The sequence below is a fragment of the Macaca mulatta genome, chromosome 9, assembly GCF_049350105.2.
Source record: "Macaca mulatta isolate MMU2019108-1 chromosome 9, T2T-MMU8v2.0, whole genome shotgun sequence".
In the NCBI taxonomy this organism is placed as follows: domain Eukaryota; kingdom Metazoa; phylum Chordata; class Mammalia; order Primates; family Cercopithecidae; genus Macaca; species Macaca mulatta.
In genome coordinates, this window is record NC_133414.1 from 17,104,982 (window position 1) to 17,132,409 (window position 27,428).

The window sequence follows — 27,428 nt, forward strand, 5'->3', positions numbered from 1 at the left end:
CACCCCTGTGTTTACTCATACACTTTTGCCAATATTTACCCAAACTGCAAGAGCATCTACACTGCATCTCCAGCCCCACTCAAGCCTTCAGATGACTTTGGCCCCAACTGTTCTGGTTCAAAATTTTGCCCATTTAGTGATGATGTCTAAGAGTAGATGGAAAATGTGTGTAGTGAACAGAGTCATAACAAAAACAATTTAAACCCTAATTAATTACTTTCTTCTCATACTAGTAAGGTTGGTGAAGTAGTTTAAGGAGCATATTTACTAGATTAAAGAAGTTGGTGCAATACTGTGGCAAATAGAGTCAGGCTTTGCTAGTGGGGATAGAAGATTATTGATTTTAGGGAGTTGAATAATGTCTTCCCCAAATTCATATTAACTTAGAATCTCATAATATGACCTTGTTTGGAATAACGGTCTTTGCAGAATGAATTAAGGTAAGGTTTGAGATGAGATTGTACTGGGATTAGGGTGGGCTCTAAATCCAATGTCCTTATAAGAAATAGAAGACACAGTGACACAGAGACACAGAAGGGAAGGTGATGGGAGATGGAGGGAGAGTAGAGTGATGGTCTACAAGCCACTGAATGCCCAGGATTACTGGCAACCACCAGAAGCTAGGAGGGGCCAGGCCTGGTGGTTTATACCTCTAAGCCCAGTGCTTCGGGAGACCAAGGAAGGAGGATCACTTGAAGCCAGGAGTTTGAGACCAGCCTAGGCAATAGAGCAAGATATAATCTCTACAAAAATAATTAAAAACTGAGCATGGCATGGTGCCAGGTACCTGTAGTCCCAGCTACTCAGGAGTCTGAGGTGGGAGGGTTGTTTGAGCCCAGGAGTTCAAGACTGCAGTGAGCTATGACTGCACCACTTCACTCCAGCTTGGGTGACATAGTGAGACCCTGTCTTTACAAAAAAAAAATAAAAATAAAAAAAATAAAAAAGAAAATAATAATAAAAAACAAAACTCCACAAAAACCAAAAATAACTTGAAGGGAGGCATGGGGTAGTTTATTCCTCAGAGCCTCCAGGAAGAACCAACCCTGCTGACACACTGGTTTCAGGCTTCTGGTTTTGGACTTTGAGAGAATAAATTTCTGTTGTTTTAAGCCACTTAGTTTGTGGTCCTTTGTTGCGTCATCCCTAAGAAATGAATCTATTGATCACAATAATATAGCTTACTCCCAGCTTTCATCTGACTAGAGAAAAACAGGATTTACAGCTTAGGCTTTCAGACAAATTGCATCTAAAAGTAGGAAATTCAAGGGCTAATGATCTGTGGTATTAGATGGCCACCAGGGATTCTTCCCTCCTGGTATTCACACCCTTGTACGGGTGCCTCACCTACTGAATGAATACGACTGATATGTGCAAATGATACGACATTGTGGAAATAAAAGAAAGTGACCATCCTACCTACAGCAGCAGCCCTGCTCCCTACTCTTTATCCTACTACCCTGATCTCACTACCCAATTCTACTTTCTTCCTGGCACTGATCCATCTGTTTGCCTGCTCAGTTTCTGACTCCCTCCACTGAGATTAACAGCCCTGTGAAGGCAGGTGCTATGTCTGTTGTGTTCACAGCTATTTCTCCTATAACTAGACCCTGAAGCAGCCCTTGGCACACAGTAGGTCCTTCCTACATATTTGTTGAGTGAATGAATACATAATGGTTTGATTTAAAAATAAAGTCAAATAAATTGGGCACTGTGCCTCTCCTTAGGTCAGTGGTTCAAAATGGGATGATGTCCCCCGAGGACATTGGCAATATCTGGAGACAATTTTGGTTGTCACACCTGGGGTAAGGGTACTACCAGCACCTACTAGGTAGAGGCAGGGATGCTGCTAAGTATCCTATAATGCCCAGGGTGGCTCCCAACAACACAGCATGATCTGTTTCAAAATGTTAATAGTGCAGAGATTGAGAAACTCTGCCTTAGAAGAAAGGAAAGGAAGGAAGGAAAGAAAGAAAATGAAGTAAGAAAAGAAGGAGGGAAGGAAGATAGAAAGAAAGAAAAAGAAGGAAGGAAAGGGAAAGAAAGAAAAAGAGAAAGAAAGAAAAGAGGCACAGAAAGAAAGAAATGAAAAAAGAAAGACAGGAAGGAGAAAGGAAGGAAGGTAAGAAAGGGAGAGAAGGAAAGGGAAGGGAAATGAAGGGAAGGGAAGGGAAAGGAAGAAAGGAAGATGGCTTCACAAATGACCTTTAAAACAAAACTTTAATTTTCCTCGTTTTTATTTTAAAAACAAAAATAAGATTGACAAGACTATGGAAGCATATTAAATCATAGAAAACATAAAAATCTAGAGATAAAAATTCTATATTTATAACTAGACTCAAAGGGATTTGACCCTTTGATTTTTCATGGCACAATAAACCAAATGAGTTTGTTTAGTAGTTAAAATGTGAGCAAGAATGCATAGACGTGGTAAGAGTTAATTTAGGATTTAAAAAAAAAATCCCCCTAAAACAATAAGGTTGTAACACAGTAGTATCATTTAAATAGCACCTTCCAAAATGAAACTCTCATTTTCTTAGCATAAAAGAGATTTTAAACTTTTAAAATGCACACAGTCAGCCAGGAGCAATGGCTCATGCCTGGGAGCACTTCGGGAGACTGAAGCAGGTGGATCACTTGAGGCCAGGAGTTTGAGACCAGCCTGGTCAATGTGGCGAAACCCTATGTCTATTAAAAATACAAAAATTAGCCAGGCATGGTGGCCTACGCCTGTAGTCCCAGCTACTTGGGAGGCTCAGGCAGGGGAAATGCTTGAACCCAGGAGGTGGGGGTTACAGTTAGCTAAGATTGCACCACTGCACTCCAGCCTGGGTGACACAGCGAGACTCCATCTCAGGGGAAAAAAAAAATGTGCACAAATCAATGGAATGATCCCTGGCTGTTGTGGGATGCAGAGCCGATCACGTGAGTGGTGCGTAATCTATAAATCACACTCACGTACTTGGAGCTTGGCTGAGGTGCTATCCTGGTTGGAGCCCATGCTAAGAGGAACCTTCTAGAACAATCTCCCTTTTCCCTTCTAAATTGATTTCTATTTTAACTTCTCTGGACATATATGTCTTGAATAATTATGTTCTGATACTCATCATGCTGCCACTGACTAATAGTTACTGTGCCCAACACTGGGTATGTAACAGTGGACTAAGTACATTTTCTGAATCTACTCTTCAAGGTCTTAGGGAATTAGGATATTTAAACTGTCTTCACCTGCTGGGAAAAATGGCCAGTTCATCTTGCTCAACTCCTCCACATAAATTTTAATTGAAATATTTTTTAAAATGGAAACTTTTACACTGAAAAATGTAAAAAAAAATTTTTTAAGTTTAAAATTCGTTTTAATTTTTCTTTCTTTTCTTTTCTTTCTCTCTTTCTCTCTCTCTCTCTCTCTCTTATTTTTTCTTTTTGTTTGGCAGCATCTCACTCTGTCACCCAGGTTGGAGTACAGTGGTACAGTCTTGGCTCACTGCAACCTCTGTCTCCTGGGTTCAAGGGATTCTCATGCCTCAGCCTCCCAAGTAGCTGGGACCACTGGTATTCACCACCATGACCGGCTAATTTTTGTAGTTTTAGTAGAGATGGGTTTTTACCATGTGGGCCAGGCTGGTCTCAAACTCCTGGGCTCAAATAATCCATCTGCCTCGGACTCTCCAAGTGTTAAATTAGAAATCTCTACGAAAAGACTTCCTACTGAGCTTTTGCGAAGCAGCTCCCAGTGAGCAGTGTGTATGTGCTTCTGTGGTTATTTATTACCTGGAGGAAGGTGTGGGCCCATAATCGTGACCTGACTTTCAGGACTGCGCTTTCTCCTCCTTCGAGTCGTCCCACTGCACAGGAGATTTGTAAACACTCGATATTTGTACAATTCTGCAAACAACAGCAGTGGGAACACGTCAGAGTCTTTAAATCATGGTAGAGACAATGAAGTTAGCTTATTGACATTTTATTCCCTCAGAAGTCATCGCCTTATCATAAATTATTAATTTAAATAGAGAACAATATATTGCAACAACCAAGAAAACACAGTTTAGTGGCGAGGATGAATCAACTTTAGTGGTAATGTGGAGGTAAAATGGAACACAAAATACAACATAAAATTTAAGCTCTTTTCGAACTACTTTAAGACAATCTTTCTGCAGCAGCAATTGAATTGTTCTGTTTCATTTTCTCCGAACTGGGGGAGGCATTGCTCATAGATATTCACAATACCCAATGCTGGGCTCAGCAAGTCTGGAAGGGATTGCAGAGGAAGACCCCTGAGCCCATATTATCTCAAAGACCTGCAGTTACTGACCCATTGGCATACATTTGTTCCATAAAGTTCTTCTGTCTAAATTATTTTTCTGGTTATAAAGGAGGTTTTTCTACGACTTTCATTCATTAGGCTATTTTTAATCGGTTTCTAGAATTGCCCAGCATATAATGAATAACCTTTAATATATGAAATGCATGTTCCTGAAAAGGATTCATTATAATGACATTCTATCTATCAAATCAAATTTTCTTTCTTCTTTTCTTTTTCTTTCTTTCTTTCTTTTTTTTTTTCTTTTGAGACAGAGTTTTGCTCTTGTTGCCCAGGCTGGAGTGAAATGGTATGATCTCGGCTCACTGCAACCTCTGCCTTCCGGGTTCAAGCAATTCTCCTGCCTCAGTCTCCTGAGTAGCTGGAGTTATAGGCATCTGCCATCATGCCTGGCTAATTTTTGTATTTTTAGTAGAAATGGGGTTTCACCATGTTAGCCAGGCTGGTCTCAAATTCCTGATCTCAGGTGATCCACCTGCCTCAGCCTCCCAAAGTGTTGGGATTACAGGCGTGAGTCACCATGCCCAGCCTCAAATCAGATTTTCTAATCAGATTCCAGCATGGAAATAAATGAACACATCATAATCCATTTTCTGTGTGCCATGCACAGAATGATACTTCTCTAACTGTACACCCTCATGGGTTTAAATTTATCTTGTGGCCCATGCATATTCATTTTTCATATCTCAAGCACTCAACATTGGCCTGTTAGTACTCAATAAAAATCAAAGTACTGGATATTATGTGAAGTAGCTGACTGAGACATTTCACTTTAATGAAATGGATATAACACAGAATAATGCAAGGAGCATATTACCATGAGAACCCTTTTTGAGAATCTTTTTCAAGATCCTCAGAATTCTCTGCAAAGGGGTTAGTAATATATTGTCCGATAAATTGCAGTGAGGTTCATTTCCTACAGGACACTCCCAAAGACAGGTGGGTGGACTGTCCTTGGGCTACTAGAGTTGGGTGCTGAGGTGCTGATGTTGTTTGGCTGTGTCCCCACCCAAATCTCACCTTTAATTGTAGCTCCCATAACTCCCATGTGTTGTGGGAGGGACCTGGTGGGGGATAATTGGATCATGGGGACGGTTTCCCACATACTGTTCTCACGGTAGTGAATAAGTCTCACGAGATCTGATTATTTTACAAGGGGTTCCTTCTTTCACTTGGTTCTCATTCTCTGCTTGCCTGCCACCATGTAAGAAGTGCCTTCTGCCTTCCACCATGATTGTGAGGACTCCCCAACCTTGTGGAACTGTGAGCCCAGTAAGCCTCTTTTTCTTTATAAATGACCCAGTCTCGGGTATGTCTTTATCAGCAGCTTGAAAATGGACTAATACAGGTGCCCCCAGCAAGAACAGGAATTCTCAAAACTCTGTGGTTTGTGGCCCTTTCAAGGACTCTCATGTTGACCTGTGCTCCACAGCTGACATGCTGTGTACCACTAACCCCGCCCTTCAGAGGGAAGAGGGGTGTCAAGGTCAGGAGTTGTAGACTCCCTGCAGATGGGGATCCCAGTTAGCCAGCTCTGCTAGAGGATTCTGGAGAGGATGATGCTTGGAATGAGCCATGAAGGTGTGAACGGGAGGTCACCTAGCAGAATGGGAGACCTGGCCCATGATTCTGTTGTACTAGACTGGGGCATGCTCGAGAAAGGGAAGGGCAGGGTATATGAGGGTGAAATGGACAGATGGAAGTAGGATAGCAATGAGAGAAAGTCTATATGAAGAGTCTTCCTACGCATGCTAAGGAGTTTAGATTGTATTCAGAAGGTACTGGGGAGCCTGTCATGCTTTTATATCCAGGGGGTATTGATCAAGTCTGTATTTTAGAGGGATGGATAATATGAGAGGAAAGAGAAGAGAGAGGGAAGAGTGGGGGGCAGGAGGGTGATAGGGGCCCAATGCAAGAGCCCCCGGTGAGTGAGGCTGAGGCCCTGAACTGAGGCAGTGGAAATGGAGAGAGGAAGATACATTTTGGAGAAGTTTAGAAAATAGAATAAAGACATGATGACTACACAGAGGTTGCATGGAGAATGCTCTTTGGAGAAGAACGGGGTGGACGGGCACTGGTAACACTGAGACTGGGGATTCTAGAGAGGAGATACATTTGAGAAGTCATGGAGACAACGGTTTTGGGTATGTGAGGATGGGGGTGGCTCTTAGACACCCAGATCAGGCCTTTAAGGCTTGAATGCAGTAAGGGAGGTCTGAGATGACAGAAGGCACTGAGGAAGGACTGGAAATATGATCATCCAAAAAAATTAAATGGATGGGAGAGAAGAGAAAGGGGCTGGGATGGAATCCTGGGGCACAGGGGCATTGAAAGGATGGGCAAAGAGAAATCTTAGAAGAGGCTTTCTAAGAAGGAGCCATCCAAATGGCAGAAAGAGAACCAGGAGGGGATGTTCTGGGGGGAATTCAAGAGATGTGATAGTTTCAGGAAGTGGCCAATAGTATCAAATGCTGGAGATGCATTAAGAAAGGCAAGGTGGCTGGAAGCTGGGCAATGAAAGAGAAGACAGGAAAGTTTGAAGAGGAGGAGATGGAGGTGATAGCTACAGAAGCAGCAGGGGCCCACGATGAGAAAGGGAAGGGTATTCTGGGGGTGGAGGAGAAATTCTTTTTCAGTGTTGTAGATACAAATTTTTCCTATGCAAATTGGAAATTATGATCCCAACACAGGATGTTGGCATTTTGCACTTTCAAATTCCTCATCAGAAATGTGATTCAGTAAGTTGTTTTTAACTAAACAAAAAACATAGGAGGTCTCATTTCGCTTTTGATTTTAGAATAAACTTTGCATAATCACTTTCTATCCAGAGTTGTTTTGACTCCAGGACATGGGGAGGCATAGGATTTGCAATTTTCGAACCAATAAGAGAAAGAGAGTAATATATGTGTTAACAAAACCAGATACGGAAATCAGGAACTGCCTTGGCCTTCATCTGAGAGTTTCTGTGATATTCGGGAGTTTAAAATTATCTTACATCAATACTATTTAAAGAGAAACAATAGAAGGAAAGAAATGGGCCCTGCAACACAAATACATACAATTTTCAAAAACAATTTAGTTATTGATCTCTACTGTCTCAGTGTACTCATGAGACATACCCTGAAGTGGAAATTTAAAAACATACTTGAACTTTGATTTTTCTTTTTTTCTTTTCCGCTCACTGCAAGCTCTGCCTCCTGGGTTCACACCATTCTCCTGGGTTCACACCATTCTCCTGGGTTCACACCATTCTCCTGCCTCAGCCTCCCAAGTAGCTGGGACTACAGGCGCCCGCCGCCATGCCTGGCTACTTTTTTTGTATTTTTAGTAGAGGTGGGGTTTCACCGTGTTAGCCAGGATGGTCTTGATCTCCTGACCTGGTAATCTGCCCGCCTCAGCCTCCCAAAGTTCTGAGATTACAGGCGTGAGCCACCGCGCCCAGTCAAACTTTGATTTTTCAAATCATTAATACTGCATAGGTTTGGACATTGGTTTTTCAGAAGGATTCTCCCATTGGTAGTGCATATTAGAATTCTGTAGATGTCTCTTTTTTATTATACTTTAAGTTCTGGGATACATGTACAGAATGTGCAGGTTTGTTACATAGGTATACATATGCCATGGTGGTTTGTTGCACCCATCAACCCGTCATCTACATTAGGTATTTCTCCTAATGCTATCCCTCCCCTATCCCCTCACCCTCTGACAGGCCCTGGTGTGTGATGTTCCCCTCCCTGTGTCTATGTGTTCTCATTGTTCAGTTCCCACTTATGAGTGAGAACATGCGGTGTTCGGTTTTCTGTTTCCTGTGTTAGTTTGCTGAGAATGATATCAATTGTTTTCTGTTCTATTGTATACCATGGAAGCATTTTAAAAATGATAATATGAGGCCGGGCGTGGTGGCTCAAGCCTGTAATCCCAGCACTTTGGGAGGCCGAGACGGGTGGATCACGAGGTCAGGAGATCGAGACCATCCTGGCTAACACGGTGAAACCCCGTCTCTACTAAGAAATACAAAAAACTAGCCGGGCGAGGTGGCGGGCGCCTGTAGTCCCAGCTACTTGGGAGGCTGAGGCCGGAGAATGGCGTGAACCTGGGAGGCGGAGCTTGCAGTGAGCTGAGATCCGGCCACTGCACTCCAGCCTGGGCTACAGAGTGAGACTCCGTCTCAAAAAAAAAAAAAAAAAAAAAAAAAAGATAATATGCAAAACTTTATTAATTTATCCTAAAAGGAATAGTATATGGATTCTCTACTGTTATGTTTCTTAAACATTACAGTGTCATAAACATTCACTTGAGGCTGGATGCGGTGGCTCACACCTATAACCCCAGCACTTTGGGAGGCCGAGACGGGACATTCACTTGAGGTCAGGAGTTTGAGACCAGCCTGGCCAATGTGGTGAAACCCCATCTCTTCAAAAAAACACAAAAATTAGCCGGGCGTGGTGGTGGGCACCTGTACTCCCAGCTACTCAGGACAGAGGTGGGAGGATCACTTGAATCTGGGAGGCAGAAGTTGCAGTGAGTTGAGATCGTGTCACTGCACTCCAGCAGTGACAGAGTGAGACTCTATCTCAGGAAAAAAATAATTATTTGAATTACAATCTTTCAATTGCCATAGGTTTTTTTTTTTTTTTTTTTTTTTGGTCATGTAACTTCAGGTACTTCTATCATCATAAATGCTTCGTTTGACTTAAGTTTAACTGATTATTTAAGTGAGATTTGCTCATTACATTTTTCTGTCCATTTCCATAGTTCAAACATTTTCTACTGTCAAGATGAACTAAATGAATGTCAAAGAGTGTTTAAGACACGCCTTTTAAAGCCATTTTAACCATTTTAAAGTGTGCAGTTCAGTGGCATTAAGTACATTCACAACGTTGAACCACCATCACCTCCATCCAAATCCAAAGCTTTTTCATCATCCCAGACTAAAACTCCTGAAAACTTTTGCATTAATGAGACACAGAACTAGGATTTGTTTACATGACTTTTATCCTAATATCCTCTTTAAGGCTCTTTACTATGACTAAAAGAAGTTATCTGGCTGGGCATGGTGATTCACGCCTGTAATCCCAGCACTTTGGGAGGCCGAGGCAGGTGGATCAACTGAGGTCAGGAGTTCGAGACCAGCCTGGCCAACATGGTGAAACCCTGTCCCTACAAAAAATTAGCCAGGTGTGGTAGCGGGCACCTGTAATCCCAGCTACTCAGGAGGCTGAGGCAGGAGAATCACTTGAACCCAGGAGGTGGAGGCTGTAGTGAGCCGAGACAGCGCCACTGCACTCTGGCCTGGGCAATGAGAGTGAAACTCTGCCTCAAAAAAAAAAAAAAAAAATTATCCATGTGGTGGGTAACACATTTAGGATTTTCAGGAGTATGATTAATTTAATATGGCATTATCCTACTTTATCGGACTGAAATAAATGATTATCAGAGTTTTAAAATATTTTGTTACGCTTTTGTTTTATAAAAATAGTTAATTCAAGGTAAATACAGGAGTGCAGGAATGGAAAGGAAGTTAATTTAGGACTTCCCCAGCTCTCCACTTGCCACCCATTTGTTTTCTTTAAAAACTCATGAGACTTCTTTGTATCATCTGATAACTCTGACTAGGACCCCCTGATGAATTGCCCTGAGTTCGGAACTGAAGGAGAGGCAGAGCCTGTGGTGAGGAAGGGCTGTTCATCTGGCTCCTTGTACCCTAAGTCTATGGATTACAAAAAATAATGCACTATTCTTTTGGGCTAGTGTCTCTCTGGCATGAAGCCATGGACTCATGGCTGCCTCGGGGCTGCCCAGATCCACCCCTTGCACCATCATTCCTGAGTCTTGTCTCCTGTATTGAAACCTCTGCGTCTGTCCTTCCCACCATGTGTGCACCCACACACTTGCACATAGGCACACGCACACAGGTCCCACAGATGCCACTAAACTGGCTGAGAGAGTAGAAGACTATTTATCCCCAGCGCATTTTCCACTTTAGTTGAAGGGGCAACTGATTGTTAACATTCACTCATACTGTCATTACATTTTATCTTTTGCAAATCCTCCCTCCCTCCCTTTCTTTCTTTCTTTCTTTCTTTCTTTCTTTCTTTCTTTCTTTCTTTCTTTCTTTCTTTCAAAAAGAGGTTTAATTGACTCACACTTCCACAGGCTGTACAGAAAGCAGGACTGGGAGGCCTCAGGAAACTTACAAGCATGAGGAAAGGGTGAAGGAAAAGCAAAAACCTTCTTTGCATGGCAGACAGGGAGACAGAGAGCAAAGGGGGAATTGCAAATCCTTTCTTAAACTTTAATTTTTCAGTTATGTAAATCAAGCGTATGGGTTTCCATTCTACAGATGAGAAAATCGGGGATTCAATTTCTTGAGCACTGATTTCCTTTCTTCAGTGATAGCTACTTTGAATTATTTCAGTATCATAACTGGCTGGAGCAGTTCTAGTCCTCAAAGCATCCTTGAATGTTGTCATAAAAAATGGCTGCTTTTATTTATTTATGTCATAACATTGTATTTTGAATTCAGCAGGTTCGGTGGCTAATGAATTTGATCACTACCAACACTATCTTTTAAATGGCTTGCAATATATCATTGGCTTATAATTGGATTTAGGATTAAGAGCGTTTAGATTAAGAACATGTAGAAGGGCACACCATGGAGCATTTTAGACAGTGATTCCAAAAGCTATTAGTATTGTCTGTGATGAGTTCATTCACTGTGTCATTCACATGTTTGCTCAACAGATGAGCTGGTATTATGCTACATGTTGAGAAAACAATACTGAGAAACCAAAACATGCTACCTACCCTAATGGGCTGTCAGGACTGCGGACAGGGAGGGAAGGAGGATGCTCCTTCAGGCCAGTGCACTGTGGCAGCTGGACAAGTCTAGGAGCTATTCAAAGTTTCTGGGATGAAGCCACTCTGGAGAGGGTCGGCAGCATAGGTAGGTTAGGTGTCTGAAGGCTTTCAACCCAGCCAGGACTGTGACTGCTGCCCCTGTAGAAAGAACTTTAGCACCCTCCTTGGTTCCGGCTTTTCCAGTTCTACCTCCACCTTCCCTTTCTTATTACTTATTTGCCCTGAGGCCTTCTGCCAAGGGTTTCTCTCTCTCTTTATTTATTTATTTTTTTTTTGAGACCAAGTCCCACTCTTGTCTCCCAGGCTGGAGTGCAGTGGCATGATCTCGACTCACTGCAACCTCCACCTCCTGAGTTCAAGCATTCAAGCGATTCTCCTGCCTCAGTCTCCTGAGTAGCTGGGATTACAGGTGCCTGCCACCACGCCTGGATAATTTTTTTTTGTATTTTTAGTGGAGACGGGTTTCATCATGTTGGCCAGGCTGGTCTGGAACTCCTGACTTCAGGTGATCCATTCACCTTAACCTCCCAAAGTGCTGGGATTATAGGCTAAGCCACAATGCCCAACCAGGTCTCCCTCTTTGGCTTGCTTCTTTGGATGGACAACCCTGGACTTATCACTGTGGCCTTTGATTCAGTATCACCACAAATCACCACATCTTGGACTGAGCTTCTGAACTGCAGCTTTGGGGCAAGAAGTACCTGCTTGGTCTGTCCCCCCAATACCAGACCCAGTGTTCCTAGCCTGTCCCTGCTCTAAGCACGGAATGTTTGTTTTCTTGTTTTATCTTTTATATATATATATAAATTTTTATGGTTATATAGTAGGTGTATATATTTATAGGGTTTATGAGCTATTTTGATATAGGCATACAATGTATAATGATCACATCAGGGTAAATGAGGTACCAGCACTTCAAGCATTCATTTCTTTGTGTTACAAATGTTCCAATTATGCTCTTTTAATTATTTTTAAATGTACAATAAATTGTTGACTATAGTCACTCTGTTATGCTATCAAACAATAGATCTTATTCATTCTATCTAACTATATTTTGTACCTGTTCATCATCCCCACTTCCCTTGTTTGCTTGCTTTTGAGAAGGGTATTAGCTTCTGAGGTGATCTCTGGTTACTTCTGCATACCTGGAGAATGTGCATGTAGCTTCCTACTTTCCATGGAGATGGTCTACAGAGGACAGATAAATCCTGGCATTCACTTTGAGGGTGAATGGTCAGGGAAGAGGATGTATATTCACATGAAAACATAAAGCACTAGAAGCTACCGTAATAGGATGAGTGGGAGAATAAAATCAAAAACGCTGACTCTGACCAGGTGTGGTGGCTCACGCCTATAATTTCAGCACTTTGGGAAGCCGAGGTGGGCAGATCACTTGAGGTTAGGAGTTTGAGACCAGCCTGGCCAACATTGTGAAACCTCATCTCTACAAAAATGCAAAAAATAGCTGGGCGTGGTGGCATGTGCCTATAGTCCCAGCTACTTGGGAGACTGAGGCAGGAGGATTGCTTGAACCCTAGAAGCAGAGGTTGCAGTGAGCTGAGATTGCACCACTGCACTCCAGCCTGAGTGACAGAGTGAAACTCTCTCTCTCAAAAAAAAAAAAAAAAAAGTGCTGCCTCATGAACACTGAAGATAGTATTGCTAAGCGCTGACTAAGCTCAGGCTTAAGCTGCCACAGACCCCAGTGCTAAGACTTAGCAGGAGTTTTGGCCCAGGAAACCTGAACACAGCATTCTTTTTTAAAAAGTAGAGCCTGCGTCTTGTTATGTTGTCCAGGCTGGTACCAAACTCTTGGCCTCAAGGGATCCTTCCACCTCAGCTTCTCAAAGTGCTGGGATTACAGGTGTGAGCCAAAATACCCAGCCATGAACGCACCATTCTTGCCTCTTCCAGATAAGCAGAAGACTCTGAGATTCTGGGACAGGTGCAAAACCCCAAGGGTCCACGCTCACTTCAAACTACCGCAGCCCAGCATCCATGCACGGACTAACAACGGAAACTGTATGTTCCTGAAATGGATTGAAGGCCACAGTTGATGTTTTCACCATTATTCTCCAAAGTGGCCTCCATGGCAGCTTTAGAAAAGTGAAAAGGTTATATTGCAAGTGCTCCTTAATTCTTACAGAAAAGTTGCTTTTCATTCTCGAGATAAATACTGCCAAAAAATGTTAGGAATATCTGAGCAGTGAAGGAGACTAAGAACAATCCTTGAAGTTAAAACCATCTGTATTTGGGAGTTCTATCCAATGCACTCATTTCCCTCAGTTCTATGCACACTGGCATAACTCACCAGTATTTTTGCAGGGCTCTGTCTGTGGAATTCAACCACGGGCACATCCCTCTTCCTGACAAGATGAGGAATGGTAGAGTTTCGCAAAAAGGCACTGAGCTCAGGGGTGTGCTCTGGGGAGGCAGCAGGCTGCAAAAGAAAGTGGGAGATACCACACACAAATGAGTGAACAATTGTTACATTTTCATTAACCTTGAACTCTAGGCATTTTTTTTTTCTCAGTGGAATATGATTCACATGAGAATCCAGTCATGTGATTACCAGCAGTGTGTTTTGACAGTGACGTGACCTGCACGCACAAGGAACAAGCTTTTCCACTCTTCGATGACAAGAATTCATGAAGCATGGGGAATGCATTCCTGGGAAGTTTATCTTGCAAGGAGAAGATTTGAAGCAGAAGTCATTTCCCCATAAGGAGAGAAAACGTGCAAGTGACATTTCAGACATGAGCCATCCTTCTCTCATTACTTTCTTCTCATTGTAGAGCGGGGCCAGTTAAACTGAGGAATGTCCTGTATGGGGAGATGAATCCTGAGGTGATAGAAAAGTGAGGTGCCAACCTCATTTGGGGAAACAGCCTGATGTGGTCAAGGACCCAACCTCCGCATGGCTGAACCCCACGTTCCTGCACTCCTTTAGGAGAAAACTCTGCCCTGATGAAAATGACTTTTCCAAAGCATGCTACATGCTCACTGTGCCACAGTGGAGTCTGTTTTCCGCCCCGAGTTTATTTTGCAAATGTCCTAGAACTTACTATTTTATCTCAGGTTCCATGCTGGGTCCATCTGCTGGCTGGATAAATATTTTGAGACTTCCAGTAAATCACGCAGAAAATCCCACTGACATTCTTTATTTTAGACCCACTGAATACAAAGACCTAATTTTCTGCACCCCACTCCCACCCTTGAGAATTATGATTTCTCTTACACAGTTTCTCTTTGTAGTCACAGGAGCAATAATAGTATGCCCATCTCTATGGAATGATGAAAAGAAATTTCTACATTGCAGATGTAGGCTGCATCACAAAAGACGAAATAAGAGTGCTCGGTATGTCATAAAAACCTGGAAAAACCTACCAGACAAACAGAAGAATGGAGTCCAGACTCCCTAGCGTGGCACACACAGGTCCTCACGTGCTGGTCTCGGCCGGTTTCTCCAGCCTCTTCTCTGACCAAGAACCCTAGGTCCCCCACTCCAGCATGCTAACCTGCTCTCCACTCCTGACAGCCACAGGCACACTCGCCAAGCCTCTGATGTTCTGCATGCCTGGTCTGGGGCCCATCTGTGCCTATCCGGCTGCACCTCAACTGCCTGCTAGCTGGTCTGCATTGCCAGATGAGAAAATGCAAAACACAAAGCAGAGAGTCACTTAGAGCCTCCCAGGAAACAGGGAGACGAAGATAATCTGGAGAGGAAAGCTAAGGCAGGGAGATCAGATGTAGGAGGTAATCCAGGGAAGTGTGGCTTTTATAGAAGCCCAAGGAAAAGAAAGTTTGCAAAAATAAGACAGTGACAAAGAATGCCAAATCCTGCAGAGGAGTAAAGGGCAAAGACCTTTATGCACTGAACTTGGCAATTTTGTCACGGCCTTTGCAGGGACATGGGTGGAACTGGAAGCCATTATCCTCAGCAAACTAACACAGGAACAGAAAAACCAAACACCGCATGTTCTCACTTATAAGTGGGAGTTGAACAATGAGAACACATGGACACAGGGAGGGGTACATCACACACTGGGGCCTGTCGGGGTAGGGGGTAGGGGGTGGGAGAGCATCAGGAAAAATAGCTAATGCATGTTGGGCTTAATACTTAGGTGATGGGTTGACAGGTGCAGCAAACCACCATGGCACATGTTTACCTATGTAACAAACTTGCACATCCTTCACAAGTACCCTGGAACTTAAAATAAAATTAAAATTAAAAAAAAATTATGGGCCAGGCTTACACCTATAATCCCACCACTTTGGGAGGCCAAGTCAAGAGGATCTTGGCTTGCGGCCAGGTGTTTGAGACCAGATTAGGCAACATAGTGATACCTCATTGCTAATTAAAAAAAAAAAAATAGCCAATGTAGTGGTACAAGCCTATAGTCCCAGACACTTGGGAGGCTGAGGCAAGAGGATCATCTAAGCCCAGGAGTTCAAGGCTGCAGGGAGCTATGATCACGCCACTGAATTCTCAGCCTGAGCAACAGAGTGAGGCCCTGCTCCTAAAAAAATAAAAATACAAAAGAACAAAATTATAGATGTCATTTTATCAGAAGAGATTGGTGGAGGTAGAAATTTAACTGCAGTAGCTCAAGAGTTAATGGATTTTAACAAATGGATAATGATTTTAAAAGATACAAAATTAAATCCTTCTGTTGTTTTTATATTAAATTCCCTATGGCTCAGAGACAAGGTGAGCCTTGTCCCCCAAATAAGGCATGAAAATGAAATATTGCTCTTTGTAGCAACGCTATTTATAACAGAGAAGAAAAACAGTAGCTTAACACTTTGTAGGCATATAGAGATTACTGATTAAATACGTTATGATATATTTATACAGAAGACTACTGGACAGGTTTAAAAAATGATGACATGAAGCTCCATTGGAATTTAGAAAGATACAATATATTTGCAAGGGGAAAAGACAGGTTTACAACAGCATATGTAGTAAGATTGTAGTTTTAATAAAAATGGATGTATCTGATATTGTAGATCTATAAGTAGAAATAATCTGGAAGGGCAGTCCTCAAAGTGTTACAGTGGTGGAGATCTGATGATACTAAGGGAGTTTTGCTTATTTCTTTTTAGGTATGATAATAATGTTATAGATTTTAAAAGGGTCTCCTTATTTATTTTTCATTTTTATAGACAGGGTCTCACTGTGTCTGTCAGGCTGGAGCACAGTGGGTACAATCGCAGCTCATTACGCAGACTGATCCTCCTGCTTTAGCCTCTCAAATAGCTAGGACTACAGGCACATCCTGCCACACCTAGTGAATTTCAGTTTTGTAAAGACAGCGTCTTGCTGTGTTGCCAAGGCTGGTCCTGAACCCCTGGGCTCAAGTGATCCTCCTGTCTCAGCCTCCCAAAACATTGAGACTACAGGCATGAGCCACTGTGCCTGGCCAAGCCTCCTTATTCATTGGCAATATATATAATAGTAAAATGTTTACGGATGAAGTGGAAAAATAAGTTAATGCATAAATAAATGGAAAAAATAACAGTAAACAGGTGGTAACACTATTAGATATTGAAAATGCTCTTCTTTATGTTTTTACATATTAGCTGATATATTCTTATGATGAACATTTAGTATTTTTAACATAAAAATTATGAACAATGTACAAAAATGTGAAATTGTAAAAAAAGTAAATGAGAAATGAAAAAGTAGGGATAGCAAGCACAGCTTGGCTGTAAATGGAAGGGGAAAGAGGTCCGTTCTTGAAAGAGAATACAGAGTGAAATTACTGCATTTACTGTTTGTTTTGAAGATGAGAGAAATTTAACAAAGTTTATAGAACCCAAGGAATGCCCAAGGAGAGAAGAAGAGGTTGAAGATACGGGAAATGGGGATACTTGATGTAGCAAAGTTAATTCATGGAGCTGGAAGAATAATCCTCCTTTCTCTGGAAGTGTTGGAAAGAAATTGAGGATGGAAGAGAGATGATTAGGAGGTGTGTGGAAGGCTGGGGTGGTGTGTTAGTCCATTCACACACCGCTATAAAGAACTGCCCAAGACTGGGTGATTTATAAAGGAAAGAGGTTTAATTGACTCACAGTTCTGCCTGGCTGGCAAGGCCTCAGGAAACTTACAATCATGGCAGAAGGTGAAGGGGAAGCAAGGCACCTTCTTCACAAGGTGGCAGGAGGGAGAATGAACACAGGAGAAACCACCAAACACTTATAAAAACATCAAATATCGTGAGAACTCACTCACTATCACGAGAACAGCATGGCGGAAACCATCCCCATGATCCAATTACTTCCACCTGGTCTCTCCCATGACACGCGGGGATTATGGGGATTATAATTCAAGGTGAGATTAGCCTAACCCTAGCAGGTGGGGAGGGGTTTGGGATGGGGAAATGGATCATTCCTAACAGTAATGATAGAGCTATTGCCTAGGAAGGACAGAGAGCGTGGTGAAGGTTTAGACAAGGCAACGAGGAGGATGGGGAGGAGCGATCATCACAATGGCAGATGCCCCTGCGAAGCTGGCGGCTCCGTGAACGTGCGCCAACATCCATCTGTCATGGTGCCATCAGGCTATGGGGTAGAGAAGCCAGGCTGTGGGACTGTGCATGCATGACTGAGATTTTCAGGGCAGGGGCTTGGAAGGATATTAGGAACAGGAGGTTATGGGGGCTTGTAAAAGCGTGTTTCAAGTAACTCATCGTGGAGTCCAGGCTTGGCAGAAAAGAAGGTATGACCAGAGGAAGTCCTGAAAGTGGGTTGGGGTAACTGTGTCAGAGAAAGCATTTATACCAAGGAAGAAAAATTTTCTTGAAGAGAACAAGTGAGACCATCATAAAAATAGGAGATTGAATTGGAGGAGAAAGGAAAGTTGAGTTGAATGTCTTGGAGGCAGGGTAGTTTGAGGTGTTGTTGAAGACCAGTGGCAGAAACCCTGGGAGGTGGAGTGCATGGACCTGAGGGGAGGCCTTGGATATCCCAGCCTTATGGGCGCTGGGACATCCCAGAACCATAGAAGAGCCTGGCACAATGAGGAGGAGGGGAAGCCCCACAGTTGATCGAGGTTGCTGTTATGGTTTGGATATTTGTCCTCCCAAATCTCATGTCGAGTTTTAATTGCCAATGAGGGAGGTGGGGCTTGGTGGGAGATGCTGGGGTCACGAGGATGGATCCCTCATGAATGGCTTGGCCATCGCATTGGTGCTAAGTGAGCTTCTACTGTGAGTTTAAAAGTGTGCAGCACTCTCTGCCCCACCCATCCTCTCTCTCTTGCTTCTGCTTTCACCATGTGAAGTGCCTGCTCCTCATTCTGCCTTCTCCATGAATAAAAGCTCCTTCAGGCCTCCCAGAAGCCAGGCAGGTGCCAGCTCCATGCTTCCTGTACAGCCTGCAGAACTGTGAGCCAATTAAACCTCTTTTCTTTATGAATTACCCAGTGTTAGGTATTTTTAGCCAGGCAAGAATGGCCTAATACAGATACTCAATGATTGAGGATCTGATAGGACAGTTTTTATGGCATAAGATAAATTGTGAGCTTAGACAGAAAATTAAGAATTGTGGAAATCGCTTGCTAAAATTCTCTCATATGTTTTCTATCATATACTATGTGGGCGTGCATGTAGATTGTGCTTTGAGATGAATCATGTGAATTCTTTTATAGGTCATTGACAGTTATGTTACAGAGGTTAACTCTGTAGTTAACCAAACTACAGAGAAGAGGCACTATAAAAAATGAGAGACTGACTCTTTATTCCCAAGCTATAGCCTATTATTATTATTATTAGCAGTAAGCAGTAATAGTAGTGGTAGTGGTAAAACAATAGCCCGAACAGCCAGGTGCAGTGGCGCACGCCTGTAATCCCAGCGCTTTGGGAGGCTGAGGCAGGCAGATCACATGAGGCCAGGAGTTCAAAACCAGCCTGGCCAACATGGCAGAACCCCATTTCTACCAAAAACGTAAAAATTAGCTGGGCTGCTGGTGGTGCACACCTGTAATTCCAGCTACTCAGGATGCTGAGGCAGGAGAGTTGCTTGAACCTGAGAGGCAGAGGCTGCCGTGAGCCGAGACAGTGCCACTGCACTCCAGCAGTCTGGGCGACAGAGTGAGGCTGTCTCCAGGAAAACAAAAACCAATACCCGGAAGAAAACTCTTTAACTTCCGGTGTGGTTTCATCAGATGTATTTTGTGTACAAATAAAGAACATGTCCTATTGGGGTAAATCATCATTCACAAATATTTGTAAGTGGTCTCTCAATAAAATACAGGGCTTACTTTGAGCTAGAGAATGACAGCGTCGTGTGGCAGGGGTTGATGGAATACATCTCTGTATTTTGCGACACTGTTTTACAAATAGAGGAATGCCACTCTTACACACCATAGTCAAAAGGTCTCCAAATAGCTTGCAAACCAGCTTTCTGAAATGACATTCCAGAAATTATTTAAAAACAAAACAAAACAAAAAGGAAGAAGTTACCCAAGAAATCTAAACAACAGTTAAAGCCCATTTTCTACATGAACATTTGGAGCCTCTTTCACAGTTGACAATGAACCTCCAGGCCATGGTTTTCCACTGAGGGTGGAGGACGCTAGCTTCTTAGCATCCATGATAGGCAGACAGTTCCCAGGACAATTTGTTAAGTGCTAGGAGAAGCTGGTGGTAACCACTAAAGTGTCTTCTGCAGAACAAATGAAAATGACTTCTTTCTGCATAAGGAAATAATTGTTGGTAAACATGTTTCTTTCTACAGCTGCTACTCAGAATTTAGCCCAACAGGAATTTTCTATTTTCATAATCTTTACCAAACTCTTCACTGTGTCATAAGTTTAAATTTATGGATTAAAGGGATACTGTGCAGCCAGAATGTGCAATACAGTCGGAAATGCGGCATTTGAAGAAAGGTAGTTGGGTGAAATTAGATTAAGGGCCCTGTGAACCCAAACAAAAGCAATGCACACTATCTTTTTCTTGTTTGTAATTTGTTTTTGGATTTCAGATATTCCTAGCACACAAAAAAACAACAGACAACTCTCATGTACTTTGCCTATAATTAAACCGAAGTGGAGACAAGCCTGGGGGGGCAGTCCACCATGTAATTTTCTTTAAGACATGAACGTTGAGGGTTTGTAGGGAAAGAAAAACCCCACTTTTTTTAACCTCCTGAAAAGTTCATGCAAAGCATAACTAAAAGAATCAACTCACTCTGCTGGTGATGTTGAAGCTTTTGTTAGTATTTGAACATGGTGTTTTTACATTCCAAAATATATATGCAAACCTGAAGACCATCTCAAAGAGAAGGTAAAAATCTCAGACTGTATAATTCTTTTTGGTGGTCGAGAATTGGATCTTCAGGCACTCTTAAAAAGGCGAATACAATTCTTCTATCAGAGGTAGCATTCCCATAAGAAAGAGAAAGCCTACTTAGGACAGACTGACCAGGTCCAGGGGTAAGCCATAGATGTCACTAGCATGTCACAATCGGAGAGGAAGTAAATTAAAATTGACTACTCTTCTCCTGATCAGACCTTCTAAAATAATAAACAGTTAAGTTTTTTTTGTTTTTGTTTTTCCTGGGAGGAGAGTTTGTAGAAGACAGCTGAGTATCGAAGGGGCAAGTAACAGCCATCAAATATGCTTTAGCTAGGACATAGATTACAGTTCCTGTGGTCAAGGCTGTCAAAATGATTCCACAAAGAAATCAGGAGTTAATGGCAAAGATATACTAACTAATCTTCTTCCTTTCATGTCTTGATTTTTTTTTTTTTTGAGACAGTCTTGCTCTGTCACTCAGGCTGGAATGTAGTGACGCGATCTCAGCTCACTGCAACCTCCGCCTCCTGGGTTCAAGTGATTCTCCTGCCTCAGCCTCCTGAGTAGCTGGGATTGCAGGTGCCCACCACCACGCCCAGCTAATTTTTGTACTTTTAGTAGAGATGGGGTTTTGCCATGGTTGCCAGACTGGTCTTGAACTCCTGACTTCAAGCGATCCTCCTGCCTCGGCCTCCCAAAGTGCTGGGATTACAGGCATGAGCCACTGTGCCTAGCCATATGTCTTGATTTTTAAGGGTGTGTGTGTGTGCGCGTGAGTGAGAGAGAGAGGGAAAGAGAACCAAGAACTGTTGTGCTAGGAAGTAACAAGAGTGCCTGCATTCTGAATTAAGGAAAACCGGTACACGAAGGCAGTCAGGAAGAAGAAAGTACCCTTAAGGATAACACAAAACTATGCAAATTTGCCAAGCCACTGTCTGCGGGCCCACTCATTCCAAAACACAACTCCAAAACTCTCATCCCTAATGAACGGACAGTTTCTGTGTCTCTGCTTTCCTTGTTTGTACTATCTGGTTATAATTTGGACTTCCTATGGGACCGGTCTGGTTCAGGAGACATTCTCGGTGGCAACCTCCAGCTTTCCATGGCTCTCACAGCAGTTTTTACAAACAGTATTGGCTTTTGTAATTCTGTAATTTTGTAATTCTCTCATGTTAAGCTCTTCTTAGTCTATAGAGTCTTTCAGGCCACTTTTATCTCAGGATTATTTTCTTGAACTTGGGCCCAAAACCGTGTTCCATAGTCTTAACATAGGTTATATGTGGGCATTTTATCGGTCCTCCTCTCCTAGGTATGGTCTCACATCTAAGCCTTTCCCCTCTGCATCTCACACTTAGCTGTCTATTACAAAGTCTTGCCAATTAAAGAAAAATCCTAGGCCAGGCATGGTGACTCACGCCTGTAATCCCAGCACTTTGGGAGGTTGAGGTGGGTGAATTGCCTGAGCTCAAGAGTTTGAGACCAGCCTTGGCAACATGGTGAAACTCCATCTATACAAAAAAAAAAAAAAAAGCAAAAATCAGCAAGGCGGGGTGGTACATGCCTATAGTCCCAGCTACTTGGGAGACTGAAATGGTAGGACTGCTTGAGCCTGGGAGGCAGAGGTTGTGCAGTGAGCAGAGATAGCGCCACTGCACTCCAGCCCATGCAACAGAGTGAGACCCTGTCTTAAAAAAAAAAAAAAAAAAAAAAAAAAAAAAAAAAAAGAGGCCAGGAGCAGTGGCTTACGCCTGCAATCCCAGCACTCTGGCAGGCTGAGGAGGGTGGATCACCTGAGGTCAAGAGTTCGAGACCAGCCTGGCCAACGTGGTGAAAACCTATCTCTACTAAAAATACAAAAAGTAGCCGGGTATGGTGGTGGGTGCCAATCCCAGCTACTCAGGAGTTTGAGGCAGGAGAATCACTTGAACTCAGGGGCAGAGGTTGCAGTGAGCTGAGATTTCGCCTCTGAACTCCAGACTGACTGACAGAGTCAGACCCCATCTCAAAAAAAAAAAAAAAAGAAAGAAAAAGAAGAATCCTTTACTCGTTATGAAACTTTTGGCTCCTCAATAGGTTTTACTTTTTCAACCTCATCTTATCTAAAGATCACAGTCTGTGTGCAGGACTCTCCAAACCCTAGGATAAAGCCCCATCAAATAAGAAAATTGATAGTTTGAAATAATTATTGTACTGGCTTTAGATTAGTTGAGAAATACTTGACTCAACTCTTAAAATTTTCTTCCAAGAAAGATCTGGAAAAAATTAGCTCTAATGGTTGGATGCTGCAGACAGTTGAACATTTCAAAAAGTTGTAGATGGTACGATGTGAATAAAGTGCCGTGTTAAAATCCTCTATCTCTGACCTAGACCCTGCAGCCTGGAGGGAGACCCTTCCCGGGCATCTGCTTATGCCCCTAAGTTTACAGAAAACACCAACGGAACCTGGTGAAGCAGAAACTATCAACGGAGAAGCAGAAACTCAAAGGCAGAGACATTGTCATTGGGAGGCAAAAGAGAAAGTGGGAAGGGACGTCCCCAAGGTACTTCCACGCCCCTACGCTGACCTCAGCTGGGCCCTGGGGCCAACTCACAGGGGAAACCCCAGTTGTGCAGCTCACCCAGCCTCTCCTGATCCCCTCCAGCCCCCCGCCCTGTTGCCTATTCCTGATTCTACCTTCCCTCACGCCCTAAGGTTCGAAAGTGTGGACACACCAAGCTGAGTGAATCCCATAAATCCTGATATGAGGCAAGTATTTATTTATTTATTTGTTTAGAGGCAGGATGTCATGCTGTTGCCCAAGCTGGAGTACAGTAGTGTGATCATAGCTCACTGCAGCCTCCAACTTCCAGGCTCAAGTAATTCTTCTTCCTCAGCCCCCTGAGCAGCTGGGACTCCAGGGACTATAGGCATGTGTCATCATGCCTGGCTAATTTATTTTTATTTTTTGTAGAAATGGGGTCTTGCTACATTGTCCAGGCTGCTCTTAAACTCCTGGCCTCAAGTGATCCTCCCACTTCAGCCTCCCAAAGAGTTGGGATCATAGGCACGAGCCATGTGCCCGGTCCAAGACAAATATTCAGAATAAGAACTCACTGACTTCTAGAAGCATTTGTGTGTGGTTGCCCCTGCCCCACCCCAATTTAGTTGCTAATGCTCTGTGTTTGGACAACAAGTGAGATGCTTGTGGGTGACAACTTTTCACCACTATTTTTTAAAGCAGCTACAGGTTACAGGATGATCCCAGTGGTAGTTTACAGAAGCCGTCAATGTCTCCTCCTGACTTTGGGGACATTAGGGTAACTTGCTGGGATAACCAAACTGTAACCAGTTTCCACTGTGAAAAAAACCTGAACCTTGTTTGGGTCTTATCACATGCCGAGACTTACGTGTGAAGACTTTCAGGGATATGTTGTATTTGCAGTGCATATCCGGGTTATAGACTGGTTGTATTTCAGAAGGTTTTAGGCTAGATGTTTGGCATTCAGAATGCATTTCTCTTTAGAAATGATGTTTTAAATGGTGTTTCAGTTCTCAAGCCAGTCCACAAAACCCCAACTTAATCCTCAATAGGGCTTTGATGCCGTCAAAGTATGTGTTTGTAAGAAAAATAACAATGTCCAGGACTGCTGCCATATGAGTAATTTAAAAAATAAAAGAAAATCCATTTGTTAAGTACATTACATTAAACACTGATATTTAGGTGGGAATCGATTTAATTGAGGGAAATTAGGAAGTATGTGGGAGCTTATAGGGATTCTCAGGGCATATCTGGGAAGTTCTGAAGACTGTAGAGTTAGTGGCAATGGATCCCTATAGTGTGTGACCTCTAAAATGTTTCTTAGGAAGTTTGGCTTGTTTTTCGCAAGTTTCCCTAGAGATCTGTGAGGGATCAGGGAGAGGTAATGAAGAAGAGAGCATTTTTCCAGTGGGAAGTGGGCAACTTAAGAACACATAAGGAAGGGGGATGTTGACTACAAAGTGTATCCGAACACAAGGGAAAGGGATTTTGCTGAAAGGAAATCAGTGGAATGATTAAAGAGGAAAACATAGGAAGGAAATGGCCAATCCCTCAGCTTGAGAAAGCTGGGGAGAGAGCTCCTCTCTTACAGGTCCACGGTGGCCTGCAACATTTTGAGGGCTAGTGCAGTGGGGACTGGACCATCTTCAGAAAGGGAGAAGAACTTGTAGACATGTACTACTCACAGATGCAGCTGTTTTATGAGACACTTGCTCCTATATCACTCTTCTTATAAAGAAACCGTAGAACCAAATAATCAGGAATTGAACCTCAGTTCACTTCCCCAGTAAGAAAGATTGGATACTGGAATTGAATTCTTGCCTTGACAGATGTTATTTCTGCCGCCTCCCTGTTCCTTTTTGTAAGCCCATCCTCTGTCTGCTTCTTACTAAAAATAAAACTAACTATACAATTTTTTTAAAGAGATGGAATCTTGCGATGTTGCCCGGGCTGACCTCAAACTCCTGGCCTTACGTGATCCTCCCACCTCAACCTTCTGAGTAGCTACAGACACACATCACTGTGCCTGGCTATGGCACAATTTTTTGTTTTTTTTAACAGCAATTCATTTTCATGCTAATTTGAATCTAAAATGATTATTAAAATTAAAAATTTCTCAGGTCTATTCTGTTGAAGACAACAATGGGGAAGAGATTATTTGTTTTTCACTGAAGTCCAAGTCACATCAAGAAAAGACGATCTTTGCATTCTCTAGGAAAAATTAAATTGCCAAGTAAGTTAATAGCAACTTCACCAAAAAATTATTTAGCGTCATAAGAGAATAATTTCCAGTGCTCTCAATTATTTATAGCCACTAATATAAACTCTCTTGATTATCTGTTTTTTAATGTCTATTAATAAAAGCTCCCTTAGACTTTCTGGAGCATTTATTAAGTGTAGGTGAAAGTACTTTGAGAACCTGAAAGCAGTAACATTTCAACTTCTCTATGAATTTAGAATTTCAAAAATTCACAAATTGCTATGATTAGTTATTTAAGGGAGATATTACTTTAAATTGTATTTAAATCTTATATTCAATTTCCACAGATTCAAAGTTTTAGGAAGATAATTGAATTGCATTTTAGAAATTATTAGCCTCAGACAGAATTTATTAGCCTCAGACAGAATTTTACTCCAAGTCTATACATTAAAGAACAAGTGGGGGCCAGGTGCGATGCCTCACAACTGTAATCCCAGCACTTTGGGAGGCTGAGGCGGGCGGATCACCTGAGGTCAGGAGTTTGAGACCAGCCTGGCCAACATGGTGAAACCGCGTTTCTACTAAAAATACAAAAAATTAGTCAGGCGTGATGGTACATGCCTGTAATCCCAGTTACTCGGGAGGCTGAGGCAGGAGAATTGCTTGAACACAGGAGGCGGACGTTGCAATGAGCCGAGATGGCGCCATTGTACTCCAGCTTGGGCAACAAGAGCAAAGCTCCGTCTCAAAGAAAAAAAAAAAAAAAAGAATAAGTGGGAAGTAGGGAACGCCAGGTGCTTAGTATATACTATGGCTTGGTTTGCAAGAATCTGTCAACATTTAAGACAAGTCATCTATTAGTACTATCCCAGTCACAGTATGCCACAAAAAAACAAATAACTCACAACCAACATGGTATACATTAAACCAGTTACATAATATATACAAACATATATAAATAGTGTCAGATATAAACTAAACATTACGTTCAAAAAGAGTTAGAGGTCTCTGCAGAATCATGTGCTCAAGGAATCTATGACGGAAAGTACATGTTAAATGCAGTGCAGGATATGTAAAAGTGTTAATTATTTAAATGTTATACATTTGCATTTGCAGATGTTATTTTACAATAAGCTGCTGTCCTTTAAAGAATTTTAAATCATCTCAATGAAGAGCAGAGAGGAAATGAGAAAAAAAAATGCCAGGAAGGAAGTATTTTAAAGAATCTTGTGTAATACAAGTGGCCTTATGTATTATTTTCACATAAAGGAGGCTGTTGTCTCGTAAGTCCTTTACTAATGAACCCCCTTTAGTCTTCCCTTTGAATAGAAGGCATGTTGGGTTGAAAAAGAATGCCTTTCAGAATGAGCAATGACCCAGTGCCACTGGCCGAGGTAGGGGCAGACCTGCTGTGTCCTGGCTGGTGGCGTTGGTATTCCATGAAGCCTGTGCTGCGCCATTTTTAATAGAGACACCGTGTCCTGGTAGCTACTAGGAGAACATTCGTTCTTACATGAAGTTCTCTCCTAAGGACAATATCTGACTACAAGAGGTTGTTGTCTTTTGTTTTTCTTTATACAAATGTGGCATTTTCAAGGGCTTATGCTAATTAATTTCTTTCTTTCCCAGAAAAACATGAAAGCCAAATTTGGATGTTAATCTGAATGGGATCAGCTCCTTGCTCCTTGTTAATGAAAGTCGGGCCCACAGACTGGCATCAGGTACAGGAGGTGGGAGCTTGCAGAGAGGCAGAATCTGAGGTCCAACCCCAGCCCCTGCATTGTAACAGACAGCCAGGTGATTCAGAGGAAGTTTGAAAAGCACTGCTCTAGGCTTTAAACTTCAATTGAAGAATAGGGTCCAGAACATTCCATTCTGGGAGTTCTCATGGCTCTTGGCAAATTATCGCAGTTCACCACTTGCTATGGGCTGCAGCTGGAAGAGCCTCTTTTGGCAAAGACTCTTATGAAATTTGGCAATAGACCAAAAAGACTTTAAAAATAGTATTTTTATACTAATTCTCCCAGACATGACATGTCTATTTATGATTTTGGTGTGCTGCTAATTGAGCCAAAAATAAAAGGTGCCTATTAAAATGGGTGAAATAAATGACAAGTCACCATGAGCAATAAAACTAAAAGAAATTTAAGTTTTTTAGGAGTAATACTTTAAATTAAGCTTGGTGTTTTAACTATAAAATGAAAAGGTCTGATCAATGATCATTGAAG

At 42.4% G+C, this 27,428-nt stretch overlaps 1 protein-coding gene across 3 annotated transcripts in view; it reads right to left on the reverse strand.

The window, feature by feature from the left end:
- The window catches only part of ITGA8 (integrin subunit alpha 8), a 196,789-nt gene that overhangs the window by 26,954 nt on the left and 142,407 nt on the right, over positions 1–27,428 (reverse strand). For 2 of the 3 annotated variants that reach the window (XM_001089317.5, XM_028826016.2), the window contains exons 26-27: positions 13,494–13,622; positions 3,772–3,885 (exon numbers count right to left, since the gene is read on the reverse strand). In XM_001089317.5, the coding sequence (XP_001089317.3) occupies positions 3,772–3,885; positions 13,494–13,622 (243 nt within the window). Of the gene's footprint in view, positions 1–3,771; positions 3,886–13,493; positions 13,623–23,411; positions 25,945–27,428 lie in introns of those variants that run through there. The other variant, XM_077945857.1, reaches the window with a different exon arrangement.